Genomic DNA, 25,543 nt, shown 5'->3' with positions numbered 1-25,543 from the left:
TTCTGTCTTCTACCGACTCCTCTCCGGCCTTGCTCCCCCAGCTCTCTCTGTGCTCTGTCCCCCAAATATTCCTACAGGTCGCACAAGATCTGCCAGCAACCCTCTGATGGTTAAACTGCCGAAATCTCGGCTCTCTGCTCACCTTCACTCTTTCATTCCTCTTTTCTCCCGCCTGTGGAACAAACTCCCACACTCCCTTCAATCCCTCTCCTCCCTCCAGGTCTTTAAAACAGCTGTTCACCACCATCTCTTATCTTCCCCCATCCATAACCTTGATCTTTTCTACCCCCACTAATTCACCCCAGATCCACCTTGTTTGAAATTCCAACTTATTTCCTGGAAATCCTGGCAGTGTCCATATGTTTATACCTCTCCCACCCCCCCCCCCTTCACATGCCTCCCCCCCCTTCACATGCCTCCCCCCAAAGCCCTCTCCCTCCCACAGATCTCTCGATGTCTCCATGTCTCTCGGTCCCTGCTCTCAAATGTTGTGTTTGTGTCCTTCCCCCTCTCTCCCCATCTTGTCTACCACTCCCGATGTTATTTGTTTTATGTGTCTGTTTGTCTTTCTGTGTGATTAATGTTCGCTCTTTCACGAGCCTCGATCTTGTATACAAAAAAACAAACAAACAAACAAAAAAAAAAAAAAAAAAAAAAACCTTTCCTAACTCAACCATCTTACTTGCTCGTATCAGTTTTACCACGGGCCTCCCAAACCTTCACCTCCCTTTCCTCTTATTTTGGTTGTTCATTCCCTTGCCATTTGTCCGAGTCAGATCTCATCGACCTTGCTCTTCCATGAGCCTCACAACTGCCAAAAAAAAAAAGAACAGCAAAACAAAACATGGATGCTTGAAATCATCCAAATAGAGGAGTCCTCACTATCCCAGACAATTATAATTCTTCATTACTCCCGCTAGGGAGTAATGCATTCGATCCCGTCCGTGTGTGTGTGTGTGTGTGTGTGTGTGTGTGTGTGTTGGTGTGTTGGTGTGTTGGTGTGTGTGTGTGTGTGTTGGTGTGTGTGTGTGTGTGTGTGTGTGTGTGTGTGTTCGTGTGTTTGTGAACAAGATATCTGGAAAAGTTCTGAATGGATTTGGATGAAAGTTGGTGGGATGATTGCCCTTGGGATAAGGAAGAATTGGTTATTTTTTGGTGAAGCTCAGGATATTATTCCGGATCCAGGAATTTTTTGAAAGATTACTTGCCAACCAGGCAAGTAGGGCTCCAACTTGACCCACGGCGGGAGTATGCGCTCTACTGAGTGGCATTCTAGTTGGAACTCCATTACCCCCTATGCTCCGGGGTATGATGCGATAATATCGAGTGGAGAGACAACTTCCTGACTGTATTTTCTACTTTGAAATGTTTGGCAAGAAAGCAAGTAAGACACTCAGAAGCAAATGAAGGATAGTTTTAACACCCCCTCCCCCTCCTACCCAACCTCCCACAAAATGAAGGAATGTTTTAACCCCCATACTCCCCTCCCTACACCCACAAGCCACTTCTACAAGATCTACAGGCGACACATGTGGTTGGTTTTGTACAAACTTGGGGCTTTCAAAATGTTCTTCGAATGCAATACAATAGTCCAAGAAATGACAAGCTTTTTATTATTTAATTTATAAGGATATATAATTAGTAAGAACCCATTTCCTTATCAATTACATATACTTGTGTATTGAAAGATGAATAAGTTGGCATTTTTTGGACTCCTATTATTGAGAGTGCCTTATTTGGAGAACATTTTGAATGAACCACATCCATCTCATGTCACACGAAGGGCAAGGACATGGAGATAATTGCACTTGAACTGAATCACATGTACACAAGTGGACAATAGATAAATCAGAGTTAGATATTTGAAAATGGGATTTCAACATCATGAGTTGTCCCTCATGTGGGAATGCCAAACAGACCATCTTCATGGTTTAGAGCCTCCTTGTGATTTATGCTTAATCAGATGTTGATTGATATGAGCAATGCCAATTCATGCCAGGTGAGTAAAAAAAATGAAATGAATTTTTTTTTTTTTTTGTATACTGAATCGAGTCTCGGGGAAGAGCTAACATTTATTTCACAAACAAATCAACCAGACATACAAAATATACAAAAAGAGGGAGCGGAAGACAAGATGGGGAGAGAAGGGGAAGCACACAACCACAACATTTGAGAGCAGGGAGAAGTGTGGGAGGGAGAGGGCTTGGGGGGAGGAGGCGTGGGAAGGTGGGAGGGGGGGGGGGGGGGGGAGAGGTATAAAACACAAGGGGACCGAAATTAGCGGGGGTAGAAAAGATCAAGGTTTTGGATGGGGGAGGATAAGAGATGGTGGTGAACAGCTGTTTTAATGACCTGGAGGGTGGAGTGGGATTGAAGAGAGTGGGGGAGTTTGTTCCAGAGGCGGGAGAAAAGAGGAATGAAGGAGTGAAGGTGAGCAGAAAGTCTTAATTTTGGCAGTTTAACCATAAGAGGGTTGCAGGCAGATCTTGTGCGACCTGTAGGAATATTTGGGGGACAGAGCCCAGAGAGAGCTGGGGGGGCAAGGCCGGAGAGGAGTCGGTAGAAGACGGAAAGACCACCAACCTGCCTGCGGTGAGTGAGTGAAAGGCCCTTGGAGTTAGCTTCATTGCGGGAGATTCCAATGATGCTGAACGCTTTGGTTTCAACAGCATGAAGACGAGCTAGGTGTGAGGCAGGAGCACCAGACCAGAGGGGAGAGCAGTATTCCATAGAGCTGCGGATGAAAGCCTTGTATGTGGTGAGGAGCTCAGGTGTGCCAAGGAAGGACTTCGCACGACGGAGGATGCTCAGTCGGCGACTGGCTTTGGAGGCTAGATTTGAAATGTGGTTTTCCCAGGAAAGATCATGGCAAATAGTGAGACCCAAAAGCTTGAGTGACAAAACTTCTTGGAGAGGATTATTCAGAAAGTGGATGGGAGGGTTGTCCAGTCGGTCTTTTCGGAGAGACATCGTAAGAGTGTGAGATTTATCAGGATTGAAAGACATGTTCCATTTGTTTGCCCAGTCTGTGATTTTGTCCAGGTCTGCAGAGAGTGAGGAGGCTGCAGACTGCCGATCTGAGGGATGAGGAATGGAGCGACAGAGAGTAGAGTCGTCAGCAAAGAGATAGAGAGGATTTTCAAGAGAATCAGAGAGATCATTGATGAAGACCAGAAAAAGCACAGGGCCCAGAACACTACCTTGGGGAACTCCAGCCTGAACAGGAAGAGGAGATGAGAGAAACCCATTCAGGGCCACATGTTGACTACGACCAGAGAGGAAGTCTGCCAGCCATGCGTGGAGATTTCCATGGATACCAAAGGAGGAGAGTTTGGTGAGCAGAGCAGAGTGCCAGACTGTATCGAAGGCACGTGAAATGTCAAGGGAGACAGCTCTAATTTCTTGTTTGGCATTGAGGACCTCCATCCATTGTTGAGAAAGCAGAAGCAGCATGTCCAGAGTAGAGTGACCGACCAGGTCTGAAACCAAATTGATGATCAGAGATCAAGCCATTGGAGAAGAGGAAAGATTTCATATCTGAAGCAATGATGGATTCCATGACTTTGCTGATAATTGGGAGAAGGCTGATTGGTCTGTAGTTGCTAGGATCTGTTTTTGCACCTTTTTTGTGCAAAGCGGTGATGTTGGCTGATTTCCAAGCAGATGGCAGATGACCTTGAGCAAAAGAGAGGGTGAAGAGAACAGAAAGAGGGAGTGAAAGAGCGGAAGAACATGATTTTAGGACCCGTGGGCTGATGCCGTCAGGACCAGTTGCAGAATCAGAGTCGAGGGTTGACAGAAACTTTTCCACCTTGTCAGGAGGAAAGGACACAGAGTCCAGGAGCAGCTGGGTACGACTGGGTATGATCGAATGATCGTTTTAAGGCCATTTTTCCCCGCTAGTGTGGGGGTTGGCCATGCGGGCCCCATGACCTCGTGGGGCCCTGTTTGAGGCAATGTTTTTAAGGCCGGATGCCCTTCCTGACGCCAACCCTTAGTCGCCTCTTACGATGCGCAGGGATACGGTGTACCTATTCTAAATCAGGGTACACACCGGATCATTCATCCCAGCAAGCTGGTACTCAATTTGCCAACCTCGGAAGGATGACAGGCTGAGTCAACCGCCCTGGTGTTAATTCAGCGATCGACTGGGATTCGAGCTCAGGATCCTCGGATCCCAAGCCGGCACCCTAACCGCTAAGCCAACACCAGGCTACATGCCAGGCTGAGTAGAGAATGAAATTTAAATCGCTCAATGCAATACCGGTAATGCTAAAATTCACCACTTTAGCTGCACCACTTCAAACAATGCATTTTATTGAGGAAAAGTCACTGTTCGAGTTAATAATGACAATCCTTTCCCAAACCCTAGAAGGGTTTTGGTGAAAGGACAGCTGCTGTTGAGATGGAGTGCCGAGAAGGAATTGGGGGAGGAGAGTTGAGAGAGTTTTTGGGTTAGCCGGCAAGAGGTTGGGGGAGAGTTGTGAGAGAGTTTTAGGGTTAGCTGACAAAAGGTTGGGGGAGGAGAGTTGCGAGAGAGTTTTAGGGTTTGCCGGCAAGAGGTTGAAGGAGGAGAGTTGCGAGAAAGTTTTAGGGTTAGCCGGCAAGAGGTTGAGGGAGGAGAGTTGCGAGAGAGTTTTAGGGTGAACCTGCAAGAGGTTGGGGGAGGAGAGTTGCGAGAGAGTTTTAGGGTTAGCCGGCAAGAGGTTGGGGGAGGAGAGTTGCGAAAGAGTTTTAGGGTTAGCCGGCAAGAGGTTGAGGGAGGAGAGTTGCAAGAGAGTTTTAGGGTTTGCCTGCAAGAGGTTTGGGGAGGAGAGTTGTGTGAGTGTTTTATGGTTAGCCGGCAAGAGGTTGGGGGAGGAGAGTTGCGTGAGAGTTTTAGGATTTGCCAGCAAGAGGTTGGGGGAGGAGAGTTGCGAGAGAGTTTTAGGGTTAGCCGGCAAGAGGTTGGGGGAGGAGAGTTGCGAGAGAGTTTTAGGGTTAGCCGGCAAGAGGTTGGGGGAGGATAGTTGTGAGAGGGTTTTAGGGTTAGCCGGCAAGAGATTGGTGGAGGAGAGTTTCAAGGGGGTTTTAGGGGTTAGCCAGAAAGAGGTTGGGGGAGGAGAGTTGCTATTTTAGGATTAGTAGTCAAAACGAAGTATGCAGAGTGGGGAAAGTGTGGAATGATAACATTTAAACGAATGCATTGTTTGCACAGCTATTTTAATGCAAAAAAACCAAAACACTAAAATACAATGAAACATTTCCTCGTAATAAGACAGCTTTCTGACAAAATAAACATCTTAACATTCTCAGCATTTCAACAGCAAACTTTATTCATATTTATGGAACTTTTCACAAACTTTCAAGAAATACACAACTTCAACCTTCTGTTTCCACTGGAAACGTTTACAACGTGCATTTTTCTAGAATGAAAAGGGGATTGTGTTTACATCTATTTTGCCTGGTAGCCACCTTACCTATGCCCTTCCTCTGTGCTGGTTTGCCGTCCCGTCATCGTCAACGAAGCTAATGCGGTGACAGCCTCAGCTTCCTCTCGCTCACACTGCTGTGCCTCCACCAGGGCCAGGCCGAGTGTGTGGGCCTGTCGCTGCACACACGGCCAGTAGCGACCTGCCACACAAGGGCTGTGTTAGTGTAACAGTTTACAAGCCCACCATGAAGTGCAGACTGTAGAAAATAGTTCTGCTGAAGCAGATTTTATTTGGTGACAAACATGCTCTTAGCAGACTGCAAAGCATGCAGTTCAGAATCGAAGAAATCGCAGAGCTGAAAGGTCAAACAAGGGGCAATAAAAGTAGCTCTTGAAGCAAATTGAATTAAGGAAAGCAAGTTTTCCAAGGAAACCTTTCATAAATATTCCACAAATTTATTGTTTGCAGTTTCTAATTTTTTTTAATGCAAAAAGAACCTGAAACTAAACTAGTACCAATGGGCCATAGAGAGCATACACACACACAAAAACATTTATCACATGCTTTTAGCCAGCTCTTAATGCACTTCTGATGCGAACGGTGCAGGTGGTTGAACGTACTTTGCATGGCGATGACTTTTTCCAGGGAAGCCACGGCATGGGAATGGGGCCTGCGCTGGAGCTCAGTGGGGGAGATTGGCTCCAGCTGCAAAACAAAAATGGTTCAAGCTCTGCTCACCTCACCGTGCATACATTTCAGACCATTTCAGATTCTTTCAGAAAACTGTGAAACTTTCCTTTCCACGTGATCACAAGTTTGAGAACGACTCACCGGATCACCAAGCAAAGCTGTTACGCATGCTTCGGAGGCATCACAGATAGCCGTAAGGTCGTGTCCACCCTCCAAAGCCATAACGAGACGACCTTCAGCCAACGTCATCAGCCTTCTCGTCAGATGGCCAAAACCTGGTAACACAGATTTTCCTTGTGGAATACGAAGAAAAGAAAAAAAGAAAAGAAAAAAAAACAACTTCTGACTTGTTTCATTGCAAAGAAGATATGGTAAAACCAATGGTCATTAAAAACTAAATGCAGATTAAAATGAAAAAGTCAAACACGCATCATTAAATGTGCACATGAAAGATTCCTCGATGAATATAGACATATAGATGTGTTGGCAAGATGATAAGCTCTTCAAGTAGGTCGATTCAAGTAGAAACTAGAACGGCACTCGGTAGAGAGCATACCTCCGCCAAGCTGAAAAGCTTGTTTTGTGTCCCACTGATAGGCCGGATCTGGATCCGGACATGAACCAAAATTGAATCGGCTTGTTCTTGTCACCGAACCAACTCATCCACCTACTTTTGTCATAACTCTTCCACACCATTTTGAAGTATCATGATATATATCGTTTTTTGGCCCGATCTCTCAATGGTGAAGAATCACTTAAAATTATCGGATCAGAATGCAGATCTTCACCAAAATGTAATAAATTTGTCCGTTTCACACCCAACCTGTCCACTAAGTTTCGTCTGAATCCGTCCACAACGTTTTGAGATATCCTGCTCACAGACAAACAGACAGACAGACAGGGGTGAAAACATAACCTCTGCCCACCTTCGGTGGTGGGGTTAAATAAAGAAATGGCAGCACATTCCAGAGAAGACTGAGAAATAAGTTAATCAGGTTATTCCTTTGAAGTGTAATGCATTAAAAAAAAAAAGACTTCTGAATAAAATTTTAATTCACCAATAATCGTGCAAAATGTAAGGTCGACTTGAAATTACAACGAAGAAGATTTTGTAGCAATGTGGAAAAAACCCCAAAAGCTGGCTCGGAGGAACAGAAAGTTAAAGAGAAGGAACAACCAGGAATTAAATATGCAAGAGAAAGAACAACAGGGGGGAGTGAAGGGGAGAGTGAGAAGTTGAGAAAAGGAAAAAAGGATTGGAAAGGAGGACGAAAAGTTGTGGGAGAAAGGGGAAGGATTTTTGGGGTAGATTTACAGGAAGATTGGAGGCAAGGTGCAATGTATGGCAGGTCTGGGATAATTCCATAATTATACCCCATAATATGTATATGGCCATTTTGTTTAATTGTGCTAAAAATTAATCAATCAAACATCAATGCAAATATATGGAATGGTGAAAAGCCAAAGGTAACTCCCAGGGGGTCCTTCATTATATATGCACAGAACGGCAGAATTTTACCCCTCCCGTACCCTTCCCACTTCCTCCCTGCAAAAGCCAGCCCCATAATGAATGCCATTCCCAATCCTCCTCACTCTCATTCCTCCTATATTGTTCGTTTTCTCTTCACCCGTCACTTCCTTTTCTCAAATTTGTTTTTGTACACCCCTAGCCCCCCAACCACAGATGCAAATATAACTAGATGGTATTCATAGAATACTTACCCTGCGCAGTGTTAAGGACTTGGTGTTGGTGCTAGCCAACTCTTCTGTTTTTTTAAGGGGGGTTTATTTTGATCCAATATGGCTGCCAGACCAGTGACTGATGTCACTTTTATCAAACTATATTTCCCATAGGTAGTTGATCAATCAGTTAAAGATTTGCATTGATCGGATTTGTGTGTGGACGTCGGTGGCTCCATTATGACGTCATCATTCGACAAGTACAGAACTTCATCCGATAAAGATGAAATTTATTCAGCGTCATCTAGGGATAAATTGGTGGAGGAAAAAAAAATGATGACGTCATCGGTCACGTGTTTCGGCCGCCATATTTGTTTAGATACAAAAGCCTTAAAAACACAAACACATCCTGGCGAGGGTCTGCGATCTCTGATTGCTCTTTCCTGTTTTCCATGTAGAGGTTTCGGAGATATAGAGGTGCAAGGTTTTGCATTGTTTCCAAGATGGCGCCTGTACTACGTGACCTATGACGTCATAATTATCATTAAAAAAATTAGACGGGAGGAGGTGCTCCTATGGTGAAGATTTAGTGTCCATCAGACCAACAGTTGCTAAGAAAAAAAATCATTACTTATCGATTCAAGCGCTGTACTTGTCGAATTATGACGTCATAATGAAGGGACCAATTACATCATCATTAACATATCTTATTCCCCATGGGAAGCACTTGACAATGAGCCATGTTTCAATTTTTCCATGGAGCGCGGTCGGAGATATAGAGGGGCAAAGTTTTTCGTTTTTTGCAAGATGGCACCTTTACCGCTGAACTCTAACGGCATAATTATCATTATAATATTCTACAGGGGGAGGTGTGCCTATGGTGAAAATTTCGTGTCAATCGGTCCAATAATTAATTGCAGAGAAAAATGCAGACACGCACGTACGGGCATACGTATGGCACAGTAAGCACCCGAATGCCTCACCCTGCTTTTCGCTTCGCGAGCACAGGGTAATAAATAGACAGCCGAACAACGTGCTCCAAAAAGGTTTGACATGGGGCTGGAATCCCCCGATGTTGATGAAAGGGTGCGTGAAAGGTCAACATATAGATAAGAGTCGAACACCAATGGCACTTAAGCACATTGACTACTCAATGAAGGCATAAAAGATAACAGGAAGAAAACGAAGCAGCATGTTAAAACACAAGCACGATGTAATGTTTTACATAGCTGTATTATCTCTCGGAGAAACAATAGGGGGTGGAAGTGAAGAATAAACATATTGGGGGAGGAGATGGGGGGAGTGGAACCGTACATTTAGCAGAAACACTGTATCCTCCCAGCTGAGGAGGATGGCCTTCCCCAGCATCAAAACCAGCCGAGACGAAGATGACATCCGGCCCAAACTCGCTAGCAACGGGCATTACCACGGTCCTGCAACCCGGACAGCAGGTCAGGAGGAAACTCACATGAAGCATCGCAAGAACAAATGTGCGATCACATACTTGCATATCGACTCTGTCTATTTCGATGCAAAGACCACTTTTAATCCACACCGAGATGGATTTTGAGGTTGCAAAACGTCAGTGCAATATCTGTTCGAAAGTCAATGGTTAGTAATGTGTAAGAGTTCCTTTGAGGTTCATAACAATACATTATTACTAGCGGGCACTTCTACCCGGAGAGAGAGTACATTTTTTAGCCCACCTTCGGTAGGAAATGTGTTGTGGCATATACTTGGAAATACACGTTATAATTTTTGTAAGAAATTTTATTGAACACAACATAGCATAGGATAAAGGAAGGTGATTAGTAATACTGCCTACCAATTTCCAGCACATCTCAATTTTGGAGTTTCGGTGACATCCATGTTTGCTCCATCATATTGAGATTTCTCAAGACAAGAAATAAAAGTACAAGTTTGTAAAAAAAAACAAAGTATTTCAACCAACTACGAGTACATGCCTTTTCTTATTTAAAATAGTATTTTCACATTCGTCAGGATCTCTTTCATCTCGATGCTATTTCTTACCTCGCTCTTCTGTGAGTCTAGATCTTGTAATCATAAAAATTAATAAATAAATTCCATTTACTTTGCAGCACAAGATCAGTAAAATAGCATCAATATATTGTTATGAATTTGGGTAGTGATATGTAGAGCTGAATAGGTAACATGCTTCGAGATGTCGCAGTAAGGAACACTACCTGTAATAAGTCCATGTGTAGGCGTTTTGTTGGTTAAGGTGTATAATTGTGAATCGACCAGGAGATTCGTGTGTTAAGTAGTGTAGGGAATAATGAGTAGAGACCTTGTATGTCTCACCTGGTTAGCTAAACCTTTGTCCCTTTTGGCACTGCAGACCACATAGACATTAGTTAGGATCCCTTAGTACAACACTAATAACGCCCTCCCCCCTGACATGACCTAGGAAGAAATCAGGCCAGGACACCGCCGATAATGGCCGCCGCCATTTACACCTCCGAGAGACCTATCCACCTCGCATAGCACGTGCCATAACACAAGGAACAGGGGACGAGAGTGGGAGTGGCACAGTAGGCGTGCCCCTGGGCGAGTCGGTGGAGGCTCTGATTGGCTGGCAGCGCGCCAGGGCCGACGTCACCGGCTGAGGCTATAACGAGGGCCGAGCACCAGTTTCAGGGAGAACGTGATCGAGAGTTGATACGAGTGCAGTTCGTACGAGCAGTTGCCGAGCGCCATTTTGGAGCAGTTCGTGTGTTCAGGCAGTTCAGATCGGAGATCCTACGCGGAGTCGAGTGTCGAACGAGTCGAGAAGGGAGTAGAGATCTGATCCCGAGTCGAGAAGAGAGGAGAGATCTGATGCCGAGTTGAGAGACGAGGTGCGCACGAGTTGCAGTTGAGATCGAAGAACGACAGGCAGTTCGTTTGAGGTGCGCACGGGCAGAGTTGGCAGTTGATCCCGAGCAGTTGGATTCCTGGCAGTGCAGTGCAGAGCCCGAGTCCGTTTTGAGCAGTTGGGTTTGAGACGCGGCAGGACTTTGGTCCAAGTCGACCTCGTGTGGAGCCGCTAGCCTGTGTGGGACACGTGGCGCTTGGAGCGAGGCCTTGTGGGACTTGGAGCGAAGGACCTCGTGGTGTGCGGTCGGGCCGGGCGGAGCGGTGTTGGACAGCAGCCAAGGAAGACGACGAGACAGATAAGCCCGAGCTCCGCGTACATTTTGCACAAAAGACGTGTTTCTTTCGTAATTCATAATCCCTCGTTTTGTTTCTGAAGTCGGTGTGCAGGATCCCGATTTAGGATATTTATTACCGGCGCGTGCTTTTACTGTCCTTGCTTTTCCCAATAAACCCTTATATTACTTTCTGTACATATACCTGAACGCAGTTTCCTGATTGTTTTGATAGTTAAGGCTGCGGGGGCTCTCGCCGTTCCCCTCCATTCCGCGTGCTTGGGGCTTTTGGTTTTGGAATCCGCCATTGAGTTTTCGCCTCGGGAGTTAAAGCTTTCGTGATCGACAATCCGCAACTCTGGTGTTAATCGGAGTTGCGCGACAACTGGTGTCAGGAGTGGGATCTGGGCCCGTCGGACAATTTTTTTTTGTCCGCGGCGAGACATCGACACGGTCGGGCGTACATCGCACCCGACGTTCGAACGCAATTTTTTTTATAGTCAAGGCGGAGACATTTGAATAGTCAATTGGGCGTACGGAGCACGATATCGTCTTCGACAAATTTAAATCTTGTTTTTTTGGAATTAAAATAAAGAAGCGCGCGGGAAACGACCTTCCGAAAAGCGGACGTCTGAGGTCGACGAAATGGAGGTCCGTACCGAGGCTTCTGTCAGTGTAGGGAGTGAGCCGGAAATAGGGGAAATGGAGGATAGCGTTGGAACTTTCCCCGCCGTTGGGATGGCCCCGACAACCGAAGGATGGATGGATCGATTGCTTAGGGCGATAAGGGAGAACAGTGAGCGAGTCAGTAAGGAATTAAAGGGTGATATGAAGGCTCAGGGTGAGCGATTGGGAAAGCAGATGGGAGAAATGGAAAGCAAAATGGAGTCCCAGGGGAATGAATGTAGGGAAGGAATGAAGGGAATGAGTGATCGATTGGAGGGACAAATTGAAGGAGTGGCAAATATAATTGATGAATGTACTAATAAATTGAGGGAAGGACGAACGAATGGTGCCGCCAGGGCACAGGAGAAGCCAAGAGTGGCAGGATGTGAATCGGAATGGGGGGGGGGGGGGGAGGCAAATTGGGAATGGGAGAGAGTACGGCCCATGCAGATGTGCATGTTGCTCATGAGCAGGGAATTGCACCGGGAATCGCAATTGAGGAAAATGAGGAAGGTAGGGAAGGAAATTTACAGGTAGATGGGGAATGCCTGCAGGTAAACGTGGAGTGTCCACAGGTGAGCGGGGAAGGAAATTTGGAATGTGCAAATTGTAGTAGGGAATGTTTCCCACCTGGCCTGGAGGTTTATCGGGACCGTGTGGATGTCACAACACCTCAACAGGGGGATGGATTAGAATTCTTGCAGCACCAGGGCGGTGGTGCGGAGCAAGAGGGGGTAGAGTTATTGGGGGTCCGTGTAATGGAGCCGGACCGGGTATTTATTGGGGATGTTGATGAAAACCTGGCGGGGCTAGAAATGATTTGTGATGATGGGGATGACGAGCATGATGTGATTCAGCGGCTGGGGACCTGAGACAGTCCCATGGAGGTAGAGGTTGACCAGGCCCAAAGGTGTTTGGGGGATGAGGTGAGTTGGTCCGAGGAGGTGGTTGGAATGACCAAGGGGACCCTCACCATGCTCACCGATTGGGTAACAGAGGCTCCGAAATTGGACAACCAGTTGGGGGAGTGTGTTGGCTCCGGGCTGGATTTGGATCTTGGAGGATCGGGAGATAGAGCCTCGGAAGATTTGATCCCCGTAGGGAATTTGGACCAGCTGCAGGGAGGGGCAGAACAACCGGTGGTAGAGGTTGTTACCTGCAGCTGCGGTTTGGGACGGGGAATGCAAATTGTAAAAAGGAAATTTAAAATAAAATTAAAATGGGAGTTTGATTTGGCGCAGCCATGGGGAGAGTTGGTCCCTGGGCTGCGGGATTTGGACATGGGGAGGTCAATGGTGATGGTCTTAGGCAAAAGATGCCCCTTTCAAAATTTGGTGATGCCAGCCAGCTGGGGGGCTGTGCTGGCGAGATTTGGACGTGGGGTCCAGCCTTGGGTGTCGAGGTACGACCTGGGCCCCACGGGTGGTCTGGTGGAGTGTGGCGTCCCCTGTCCGATGGGGCGCAGTCCGGGCTGGTGGCTCGGGCCGACAGGGTCACCGGACCCTGGTGGGGGGTTAAGACCTCCAAGGGGTCCGAGGTGGTTTCTCAAGCCTGGGATGGCATTTATTGAGGACCACGAGGAGGGGGGGGGGGGGGGAGGGTGTTGTGGGTCGCGCTTTGGTGGTGGCACCACGGATGGCCAGCTTGGGCCTGATGTAGTGACCACCCGGGCATGCGGCCTGACACCCTCTCCCTGAGACTTTGGGACAACCGGCATGTGATGACCTGCCATGCCGTGTTGGGCTATGGACGCGGGTCAAACCAAATGGACAGGGAATGAGACAGCCTGCCGGACAACCATTGGGGCATCTGTGGAACGTGATGGTGTGAGAGTGACCTTCCACAGATGCTCCGTTATGATTTATGGACTCTCGGGTTGGGAAGAGAGCCACGGGATTGTTGAATCGGGAGATGTGTAACGAGCCGAGCATATGGGCCATGCTCGGCTGGCATGCGTATGGCAAAGCATCTTTCTTTGGTGAGTTTAGTAAAATGTGAAAAATGTTTGGCATGTGTAATCTGTGGGTTCGATGCAAATTTAAAGGTGAATTTTGTGAAGAGAAATGGTGGACACTGTTTTGTGACACCATTAGTGATCCAGGTGTGTAAACCAAAGTGTTGGAGGCTGTGATGAAATTGATAGGTTAGCAGGACCCAGCCTTCAACTGGTTGCGGGGGCGACTGTGCTGATATTTGGGACGCGGAGTCATGGGGATGTAGTTGTGTGGTCTGAGGGTCAACGTGGTGCTATGCGTGCCCGAGGTGTGTGGACCTTGTCTTCTGGGTGGGTCTCCTGGTGGAGCATGGCTGTCGACTGGACCTTGGTGTGGTCAAGTGTGGGTGAGCACTGGGGGGGCTGCAGTTCTGTAGTCGGACTGGGGGATGATGTGGAGGTGCAGGGGACGTGGCTGTAGGGATGCCACGCACTGCGACCGTGCCCCCCAGGGCCGAGGTTGTGCGTGCGGTAGTGTGTGCGGTAGTGTGTTTTTGGCAGCAGGTGCTCACCACATTGGCCAGCTGGGGCTGGTGCAGCTGTGTTCCTCGCAGGGGAGGCTGAAGGATGGATGGTGGGTCGCACCCTTATGGACACTCATGGGCCATGTTGGCGTTTTGACTGCTCACCTTGTCCCGATGACCCTTGCACGGTAGTGGTGCAGAGCTGTCGTGGCCACAGGTAGTTGTGTAGTGATGATCACCGTTGGATGCGGATCCACATACCTGCCAGTGTAGTGGGGACAAAAGTGAAATTTGGAAGAATTTGGTCGGCCCAATGATAAATTTTGGGATTGTGAAGGGTGGATTGCACTTTGGACCTGACCAACCGGTAGTTACCTGCACTTGAGGTGAGTGTTGATGTGTACTGTCCCAGGCTTCAGGACTTGCTTATGGAAATTTTGGAGACATGTAATTTGGAGATGGGAGGTGGGTGAGAGTGATGACATGGTCGGTGAGGGGATGGAATGGGGGCCACACAGTGTCTTGTGCGTGGCGTATGTTTTTGTGTAGTGGTTATGTGTTTTGATGTGGTCGTGAGAGTGGAAACTGGAGAGCGAGTGATGATTATTGGAGACTGAGGGGTGATTATTGTGCTTTGGGAATTGTAATGAATTGAACTGTGAACTGGGGAATTTCACATGTGGCAGGCCATGGCAACCTTTGGAACATCTTGTACACCATCTATGGAATTGTGCTGAGTTGTGTTGAGAATTGGATGGCAGCAGGAGAGGAAGTGTGTTTTGGGGTCTTGTGGGTGGGGAAGGTGTGTGTGTCCGCAGGTACGGATCAAGCTCTGAGGAGCGATGCCTGCGGCCCCCCTCTGCGGCAATTACCCCTTGCAGCCGGTGGTATCTGGAAATTGGAGCTCGTCGGTGGAGGGTCTGGTTGGGCGCCGTGGTGTGAGGAAGTCCCCCGGTGACCCGTGTTGCTGCGCTGGAGCAGGAGGCCGCGGAGGAGCCTGGTGTGTGTGGAGACCCTCACCGGCGAGGTAACGGCGGAAATGGGCTGTTGGGCTGTCACGGGGCCAAGAGGTAAAAGGGGGGGGGGGAGGGGCAATGAACTTGTAAGTCGGTTGACTAGTTTTGGGACTGCGGGCACCACAGCCTGAAGCGCCCCCACCATCTTTTGTGCGGTACCTCCCCGCTGCCAAGTTGAGGAATGCACACATGTGAATGACATCAATGCCATGGTCCTGCAGGGGGGTGTATCGAAATAAGTGCTTGTTGACTTTTGAAATGCCTTGATGACTTATGGAATGTGTATGAGTGGATAAGGGGTTTGTGTTGCATGAATGTGGGCGAAATCCACCGAGCCATGTCACTCACCTGCAACATCTGGACAGGGCCCGTGGAAATTTATGGGTACATTGGGGATGGCCCCGCAGGTAAGGTTGTGTCTTGTGGCATCCACCGGGGGACGCGGTCTGGAGACCGGGGTATGTCAAAATGTATAGAGTTTTGGAATTTTGTAAGTTGGTAAGTTTTGTGGTTAAGGTAGATTTTTGAGTGTTGTTTGTTTCCTCCCTCCACAGGAACAACAGATCGAAATCAATGTACATACTTGCATGGCTGTTAAGGGGTTTAGCTTGTTAAGGAAGTGTAGGTAGGTAGTCCGACTCACTTCCCACAGCCCTTCCTGATTTATTTTATAGGTTAATTAAGTGTGACTAAGTGTTAAGGCTGTAATGGTCGCGCCTGCAGTGAACCTTGCAGGAGCTACGGTTCCAAGGGGGGGCTGTGTTATGAATTTGGGTAGTGATATGTAGAGCACAATAGAGCTGAATAGGTAACATGCTTCGAGATGTCGCGGTAAGGAACACTACCTGCAATAAGTCCATGTGTAGGCGTTTTGTCGGTTAAGGTGTATAATTGTGAATCTACCAGGAGATTCGTGTGTTAAGTAGTGTAGGGAATAATGAGTAGAGCCCTTGTTTGTCTCACCTGGTTAGCCAAACCTTTGTCCCTTTTGGCACTGCAGACCACATAGACATTAGTTAGGATCCCTTAGTACAACACTAATAACGCCCTCCCCCCTGACATGACCGAGGAAGAAATCAGGCCAGGACACCACCGATAATGGCCGCCACCATTTACACCTCCGAGAGGCCTATCCACCTCGCATAGCACGTGCTATAACACAAGGAACAGAGGACGAGAGTGGGAGTGGCACAGTGGGCGTGCCGGCGAGTCGGTGGAGCCTCTGATTGGCTGGCAGCGCGCCAGGGCTGACGTCACCGGCCGAGGCGATAACGAGGGCCGAGCGCCAGTTTCAGGGAGAACGTGATCGAGAGTTGATACGAGTGCAGTTCGTACGAGCAGTTGCCGAGCGCCATTTTGGAGCAGTTCATGTGTTCAGGCAGTTCAGATCGGAGATCCTACGCGGAGTCGAGTGTCGAACGAGTCGAGAAGGGAGGAGAGATCTGATCCCGAATTGAGAGACGAGGTGCGCACGAGTTGCAGTTGAGATCGAAGAACGCCAGGCAGTTCGTTTGAGGTGCGCACGGGCAGAGTTGGCAGTTGATCCCGAGCAGTTGGATTCCTGGCAGTGCAGTGCAGAGCCCGTTTTGAGCAGTTGGGTTTGAGACGCGGCAGGACTTTGGTCCAAGTCGACCTCGTGTGGAGCCACTAGCCTGCGTGGGACGCGTGGCGCTTGGAGCGAGGCCTTGTGGGACTTGGAGCGAAGGACCTCGTGGTGTGCGGTCGGGCCGGGCGGAGCGGTGTTGGACAGCAGCCAAGGAAGACGATGAGACAGATAAGCCCGAGCTCGGCATACATTTTGCACAAAAGACGTGTTTCTTTCGTAATTCATAATCCCTCGTTTTGTTTCTGAAGTCGGTGTGCGGGATCCCGATTTAGGATATTTATTACCGGTGTGTGCTTTTACTGTCCTTGCTTTTCCCAATAAACCCTTATATTACTTTCTGTACATACACCTGAACGCAGTTTCCTGATTGATTTGATAGTTAAGGCTGCGGGGGGCTCTCGCCGTTCCCCTCCATTCCACGCACTTGGGGCTTTTGGTTTTGGAATCCGCCATCGAGTTTTCGCCTCGGGAGTTAAAACCTTCGTGATCGGCAATCCGCAACTCTGGTGTTAGTCGGAGTTGCGCTACAATATTAAAGCCTTTCTGGCTATATCGTGACCAGGTTATGTTCATTGTCGGGTATGGAGATGAAACAATTCTGAATTTAAATCTCAGAAGTAATTAATCCAGTGTAAGAGGGATGGCAATGAAGGTTGTTGTGAAATATCAATCAAGTTATCAATCAAATATTTCGATCAATAATATCAATCAATAACATCAATGAATAACATCAATCAATAATATCAATCAATAATATCAATCAATAATATCAATCAATAATATCAATCAAGAATATCAATCAAGAATATCAATCAAGTTCTCAATCAGGTTATCAATCAAGTTATCAATCAAGTTATCAATCAAGAATATCAATTAAGTTATCAATCAAGAATATCAATGAAGAAATCAATGAAGAAATCAATGAAGAAATCAATCAGGAATATAAATCAAATTGTGTCGAGTGCAATGGTATATACATAAAATGGCAGCCCATCATAAGTAAGGAGCTAAAGAAAAAAAATCTGCATCATAAAATGATAAGTCTAACATTTTCAGATAAAGTGTCAAACTTGTCAACGAATGCTTATCAAAGCCAACTGACTGGTGATGCAAGAAACAGCAAGCTAAATTTTCTAAATCATCAAGATACAGCTAAATTAATTTTTCTTTGGAATAAAAAAACCCAGAAATCTTCTGCAGAACCTTCAGATTTTTCTTTTGAACATACTTCGAAGGGTTAATTATCAATTTGATGGCCAAGAAATAAATAAAAAATCATACACCCACCCACCCACCACCTCCACTGCCTCCCACACCCCACTGAACAAATAAACTAGTGTGTGGTCATTTTTGCAGCACTAATAAAACACATGACACCAAAAGAAGCCTACAAGTGACTACTTGACATCCTTTTCAGCAATGAAGAGTCCCCTTGGGTAGCATATAAAGGCAGTCTGAGACGGCCATTTCAGCACAACGGGCTGGCAAATGCCTCCATCATATGCAAGTTTTTTTGGGGGGGGGGAAAAGCCAGAGCTCCCTGAAGCCAGGTCAGGGCACCAAACCCACAGCAGCAATAAAAAACGTTATCAGAGAAACCTGAGATGATGGTCACTGAAGATTAACAAACAAATTGGCAGCCAAAATAAAAAATAAAATAGTTGTCAAGCTCAGGAAAAACCAAAGCAAAAATCAAAGGAATATTTATTATTTTTATGCCCAAGTTAACTGAACTATTTTTTCGAGCCTTCTCAGTGGCCGCTCCATCTCCCATGGAATGCTGCTGACTCAGGGCAGCACAAGCCAGGCACAAAATGAATGTGTTGCGTGCTGCAGGATCATTGCAAATTTTTGCAGGGCTAGCAACACGGTTTAAGGTAGGGGTGGGGAGGGGGGCAGGGGAAGTAAAAGGGGGGGGGGGGCAACTGCCTGGGCCCTTCTCAAAGGCAGCGCACGTGGGCTCCTGTCTGGCCTGGGCTGTGCCGCGCACGCGCGAGCCTTGATCAGCCCTGAGCCGCACTCCGGGTGCCCGGCCGCCAGGCTGCGGGGGTCGTCCATCCTCGGTACATCAAACAGGGGCCAGTGGGCCTGGGAGCATGGCAGTGCAGCCTGATTGGAGTAAATTGGAAACAGGCCTCCAACTGCCATGCTGGACAGAAAACAATCCACCCTTCTGGAACTGATTAAGTTCCAACATGTCCCCTCCCCCTACCACGCAAATGTGCCAATATATTCCACCTCACCCCTACCCCCTTAACATAATCTCTCCTTCCTCCCTTCTTTATGCAAGCATCAATGTTGATCTGAATGTCAGTCCAGTGGCACTGCAAACTATTTGGGAAGGCACGACGTACGTGCCAGTATATGAAGGAAAGATGCCATTTTCGTCATTACTCAAATTACACTTTATACTCTGAATGAAGCATGATGTGCAACCAACATCACAAAAAAGGGAGCAAACACGGTCACGAATATCAATCAAGTTGTTGTGTCTAGTGCCAATTGACACCGTGGTCTTTTTACCAGTCCCCAGGTAGGGCAAGAGTGGTTGGTCTAGAGTTTTCCCTTGTTCAGCTCTCCATAAACGTTTTTCCTGTCCCCAAGAGACTCAAAACTCACAAACCCTCAAGATGGAGCACTTTAAAAGGTGCTGATGGCATGTCTTAAGCTGCTCTGGGACTATTTATTTTCCTGCAGCACTCACTCAGAACAGTCCTCTGGGCATACAAGAGCCACCAGCCTCACCAACTGGTTCGTCTTCATAATCAAAACCAAAAATATAAAACGAAATCATCTATACTATAAGAGAGCCATTTGCCTGTGTCTGTGTGTGGCCATTTTTCTTCGAGATGGCTGAACGGATCTTCGTCAAACTTTCAGAGGTTCATCAGTGAGTGCCCGGGGAGTGTTCATGCAAAACAATATTTTTTAATATAAGTGCTCTATCATGGATGTAGGGAAGTGTGGAGGGACGGACATTCCTTCGTGGGTGTGGGGAAGTGTTTTAAGACCCCACAAAAATAGACCGAGCACCAACAACAGCACTGAGCACCCCTGCTAGCACTAATAGAAAACACAATCCATCCGCTTACCTGAAGGCAGCCAGGTACTCTGCATCAGCCATCGGTGGATCCAATCCACCAGTCCATGCCACATTTACTGTAAAGCCCATTCCGGCTCCGCTGCCTACCTGTATAACAGGCCGTGCAAAAGGTTACAGTTCTTTATTGGGGTACCACCTCGTTTAGCATTCGTTGTCATTTCCGATTTTTGTCCCATTATCAACACAACTACAAACTAGAACGGCACTCAGGAGAAAGCACACCTCCGCCTGGTTGGCCATATCACCCAATGGTGAAGAATCACTTTAAAATTCTACGAGCCGGATCCGGATGCGGATCTTCGCCAAAACCTCACCATTTAGTCTTTGTCACATACGCTACATCTCTGCGAAATTTCGTCCGAATACGTCCACAACTTTTTGAGAAATTTTGTTCACAAACGGACAGACAAACAAACAGGCAGGCAGGCAGACAGGGGTGAAAACATAACCTCCATCCACCTTTGGTGGTGGAGATAATAACCCATGCACACAGGATGAGGTCCCTCAATTCACCATTTATTACAAGCAAAGCAATATAGAATACAATAACAAAACATAATACAAGATTTGGTCATCTACAAAGCAGCAATGAAAACAAACAAGTCCCTTCAATGGGTGCTCAGGCTAAACATAGCAATTCAAACCTCATCAGGTGCTCCACTGCCTGGGAAGAAGTTGCCGTCATCGTAACGATGAAGTGAAATGTAAAGCACACTAGCGTCGTCATAAAATGCCTGCTGGGTTCCATTCCCATGGTGTACATCCTGTGGGGATGGAAGAGTGAAAATAAAGTCTTTCATGTCACATGATCATTGCCATTCCACATGACTGGTTAGATCCAAAATGAACAAGAAAGAGCAATCAGATTGCAAACCCTTGCCAGAACGTGTTTGTGTGGTGTATTTTGTGGGATGTTTTTGTACAACCCCACTTTCATCAGACACGTGTGAGACATGACGTCCACTTTGTAAAACTGAAATCAGTATTGTATTAAAAATATTTTTTTTCTTTAATGAGGCTGTTCTCGGGGTCTTTTGAGTCCCCAGTGTCTTTTGCATCCTCGGAGTCTTTTGGGTCATAAGGGTGCTATTGCTCTTTTGGGTCATTGGGGTGTTTTCAGTCCTCGTGGTATTTTGGGATATTGGTGGTCCTTAAAGGTCTTGAGGCATCTTAAATGTTCTTCAAAGGTCCAATGCGTCGAAAGGTACATTCCGATAGTACATAATTAAGAGACGTACGTAAATAGAAAGGATGCCACTGACTTCAAACAGTACATAATTAATAGATATATTGAAAACTTACATGGCTGGAGAAGATATAGTAAGTTTCTTCTTCTTGAAACAATAACAGCTTCTCGCTGCCAGACCGGAAGACCAATCATGTTGAAATCTTTAACACGTGTTCCGCTTTACGAGTACGACATTACTTTGAAGTTTCACATCGATCAATGAAGTGGTTCAAGAGATTTTTATTTTTTTTAAAGATTTCCATTCAATCCAATATATCCGCCAAACCATGTGACATATGTATTATTCAAAGATAGTATGGCATACACAAGGCATGGGGAGCATGTGTGTGAAGTTTCCGTTCAATCTGTATAGCTGTTTTGGAGAAGTGGCTTTTTAAAGGTTTATTCTTCAAAAAAATAGCCGCCAAACCATGTGACCTATGATGTAATGCTCACGGAGATTTTTGTTTGTCATGGGTATGCGATCATGCATGCAATGTTTCGCCTCAATCTGTTCAGCAGTTCCAGAAAAAAGAGTTTTTAGTGTTTTTTTTTAAGGCTTGTGTGTTAAAACAAATGACTGATGCTGAACCACGTGACCGATGACGTCATTATTATTAATTTTTTTCTCCACCAAATTATCCATAAATGACGCTCAATAAATTTTATCTTGATCGGATAAAGTTTTGGACTTGTCGAATGACATTATAATGGAGGCAGCTATGACATCATCATTAACATATTTTATTCACCATGGAGAGTTCTTTACAATGAGCCATGTCTCAATTTTTTCTATTCAGCACTTTCGGAGATATAGAGGTGCAAAGTTTTTTGGTTTTTCCAAGATGGCGGCCGAACCATGTGACTGATGACGTCATCATCAGTTTTTTTTCTCCACCAGTTTATGCCGACATGGCGCTCAAGAAATTGCATCTTGATTGGATGAAGTTTTGTACTTGTCGAATTATGACGTCATAATGGAGGCACCTTTGACATCATCATTAACATATGTTATTCCCCATGGAGAGTTCTTTACAATGAGCCATGCCTCAATTTTTTTCTACCCAGCACTTTCGGTGATAGAGAGGTGCAAACTTTTTCGATTTTTCCAAGATGGCGCCCATAACACGTGACCTATGAAGTCATAATTGTCATAAAATTTTATACAGAAGGAGGCGCACCGATGGTGAAATTTTCCTGTCAATCGGACCAACGGTTGCAGACAAAAGAATGCTTATTTTGTGCGGACAGAAAGACAAAGACAGACAGACAGAGAGACAAACAAACGGACCCAAACGCAATACCCTCTCCTCTGGTGAGGGTAATTAAACTTTTGACGAGAAATTAGAGCTCACGGCCTACATTGGTGTGTCTGTTCAACATACCTGCTGGAAGGTGACACAAGAGGAAAATTTCAAGCCTTGAAGTCTCAAGGAACTATCAAATTTCTTGACTTTGGCCATTATTTTTAATATTGTAAACTTTACATTGATTATCTCAATTACCAAAAATAAATAAATCTGTGTGCAATAAATTTTGAAAATAAATTTTTCAAATAAAGACTTACTTCAGAAAAGTACTAACTTTGACATTTCTGGCACAAGGTCGAAGCCCATAGAAAACCCAGACTTCTGCATATATCTGGAAGAGTAATGTATATGGTGAAACGGCAAAGTGTTTAAAATTATAGTGTTTATAACCAATAGGCATAATCATGTGCTTACTGCTTTAACGGACGTGCTGAAAATAGAAATGGACAGCAAGTGAGATAATGAAGAGTGTGGAAAAGTAAATAACTACAGCAACTTAAATTGATTGACAGGAAATGGCCACCAGACTGTACACATCGTTTACAAGCTAAATTTATAAACGGAGGTCCAGGACAAATTTCAACCACCCAAACGTCACCTATGCCTCATTCACATCATATTCTGAATTTGACTCTCGCTTCTGAACTAGTTTCAAACCCCATGCCCAACATACGTATGCATAATTCCCACATCTTCATGCCCTTTAGGTATTAACCTCTGAACCTTGGTCATGAGAAGGAAAGCATTTAAAATTACACCTTTTATCTTTTCAATTACAACAACTTAAACCTGGCTCAGTGGCAGTAATGGCTGACAAGCAAATGTATGGGTTAGGTTAAGCGCTCATAAATCTCCTCTTGATGGTCAAGCTATCCCTGACCGGCGACAGCTTCCTAAAGCCAGCGAAGAGGTGCTTATGCACAGCTGGACGCATGGACTGCATGGAAGAGTAGGAGGAGAAGGGGTGGCACGTATCGTATAGTCTCTCGGAGCTGACAGCTTCCCACCGGGGGTCCAGCATAAACAGGATCAAGTGTTCAAATGCTGACCCACATTCAAAAGTTAGAACCTAAAGTCCACCAATGACCTCCCTCGCAACCCCCGATCCCAAGAGGTTGCCACAAGGATATATAACAGACCATCAAGAGGGGGCAGTCTGCTGTGATCATTTGGGTTTGCAGAAAGTCAGGGCACAAAAAAGCAACAACAAAACAAATTCAAGAATAGAGCTTTGCAAAATCAATATAAACTGCAGTTGAAAGATATCCAGACGGAAACCACAAGTGAGCGCTAGTTTGAGATGGTTAATTTTTCAGGTTGTGACAGTTGCCATGCATGAGCGGTTCCAACCACAGCACCAGACACTTAGCAAGGTGGTAATTTAAAGCTTTGCAAGAAGGTCCTTGAGAGGACTTAAAGTGTATTTGACTTAAGGCCTGGAATTAGAGGTACATTATGGAAGAAAAAAAAAACAAAAAAAAACTTGCAAACGTCCAGAAGAAAAACAAACACCAATACAAATCAGTTATCAATGCATCAAAAAAAAGCAACTTTCTTACTTGCAACGAGTTGGATAAAACAATTGCGTTGAAAGTCGTGTGACTGGCAAAAGTTAAACAAGTTATGCTTGAAGGGACCTGGCACAATTAAAGGTGCAAACTCCAACTTAAAATACTTCAAATACTCCAGTTGGACCTCAAAAACAGTCCGTTGGACTTTCGTTTCCGAGTACCAAACATAGCTCAAACCCCAGGTTCAAATCCAGTAAATTGTGTGGATTTGTTTATTGTCGAACGTCCTTGTAAGTCTTTCACGAACTGGCTTGTCAGGCCTGATGTTCGACCGGAAGTAGCAGGAATTTGGAAGTCGTTCGGAGTGCTGGCAACAGCTTGCATACTCTTCATGAAATACACCACGTGCCATCTTTACGCACAACCAACGACCAGTACTAGCGGACAGATACTCCAGCTTAACACCAATCGAGGGACGGTGCCCGGATTGATGCATCGCCCACATGCGAAACATCAAGGTGACAGTTTATAGCTGGGCCGAGATTCGAACCCAGGCCTGACAACTCAAAGCATACCTCCAAACTATCCCGCCAGCTCCTTTTGTTCCCCCAGTTAAAATAACGTTTGCTGTTGTTTTGTTTAACCGTATAGTAATTCAATGATTTGACATTGTTTGAGAATAACTGGAATGTTTTATGGTCAAAACACACACAGAGCACAGACATTTCACTCACCCAGTCGACAATTAGAATTTTCTTGAGATGAAGTTTCTTTTGCAGCATTCTTGCTGCAATAGCCACAGAGTTGAATATACAGAAACCCCTAAAAGAAAAGGTTTTAATCAAATAAAGTTAATTTTTTTTACTTTGCTTCAGGGTTATTATACATTCGACAACTCTGTTCCAATTACACAAATGGTTTTAAAATATGTGAAGACATTACGTCATGACAGCAACAAAAGGTGTGCACAGCAAGCTGGGCTTCTTAATCCACTGTCAGTGACAAGTTCAATGCTCAGCAAAACAAGGAGACAAAAGCAAATAGTTTTATCATATTGAATGAAATGAGAGAAATGAATTAGGTTCCCTCCTCCTCCTCCTCTTCTTCTTCTTCTTCCTCGAAGGGGAAAACGGAGAGATGAGAGACGAGAGAAACGTACCAGCACTAGCTTGTCAGGGCCCTCTCAATCAGCCTTCACATGCAATGACAAAGCCGTGCACCGCACAACTACTGCCAACGCCAAGGCCAGAACTCGCCATTGGCCTATCCCCACCCTCCCTCCATTATCCAAGTTATTTTGAGTTATACATACATACATATGCATACATGGGTATGGGCATGCGCACACACACACGGTGGATACTATGAGACCTGGTCTGGTAGGTCTCCATTCCATCTCCTAAAACCCACCTACGTGTGGAGATAGCAGCCAAAAACAGCAACTTGCACATATACACACACACAGACACACACACACACACACACACACACACACACACACACACACACACACACACACACACACACACGAAGATGGATACTTCAAGACATGGGACGGCTCCACTCCACCTTCTGAAACCGGCATATGGAGATGACAACCAACAGCAAACACAAGTAGCACCTCCTAAATGGAATGCTGACCATGAACCCCTGTGCTACACCATCATTTGCATGACATACAAGGGGTGATTGCCACACATCCACCCTATTAAG

At 46.0% G+C, this 25,543-nt stretch overlaps 1 protein-coding gene across 1 annotated transcript in view; it reads right to left on the bottom strand.

Moving 5' to 3' along the window:
• LOC137434320 (histone deacetylase 5) overlaps nt 1-25,543 on the bottom strand; it is a 280,361-nt gene that overhangs the window by 15,654 nt on the left and 239,164 nt on the right. The window contains exons 18-24 of the mRNA XM_078785493.1: nt 24,565-24,652; nt 20,426-20,545; nt 19,771-19,868; nt 9,099-9,217; nt 6,246-6,379; nt 6,035-6,119; nt 5,460-5,613 (exon numbers count right to left, since the gene is read on the bottom strand). Coding sequence (XP_078641619.1) covers nt 5,460-5,613; nt 6,035-6,119; nt 6,246-6,379; nt 9,099-9,217; nt 19,771-19,868; nt 20,426-20,545; nt 24,565-24,652 — 798 coding nt within the window. The remainder of the gene's footprint in view (nt 1-5,459; nt 5,614-6,034; nt 6,120-6,245; nt 6,380-9,098; nt 9,218-19,770; nt 19,869-20,425; nt 20,546-24,564; nt 24,653-25,543) is intronic.

This window comes from Myxine glutinosa, chromosome 10, assembly GCF_964187855.1.
Source record: "Myxine glutinosa chromosome 10, kmMyxGlut1.1, whole genome shotgun sequence".
In the NCBI taxonomy this organism is placed as follows: domain Eukaryota; kingdom Metazoa; phylum Chordata; class Myxini; order Myxiniformes; family Myxinidae; genus Myxine; species Myxine glutinosa.
Note: the sequence above shows the minus strand (reverse complement) of the source record. Positions and strands in the feature narration are given on the sequence as shown.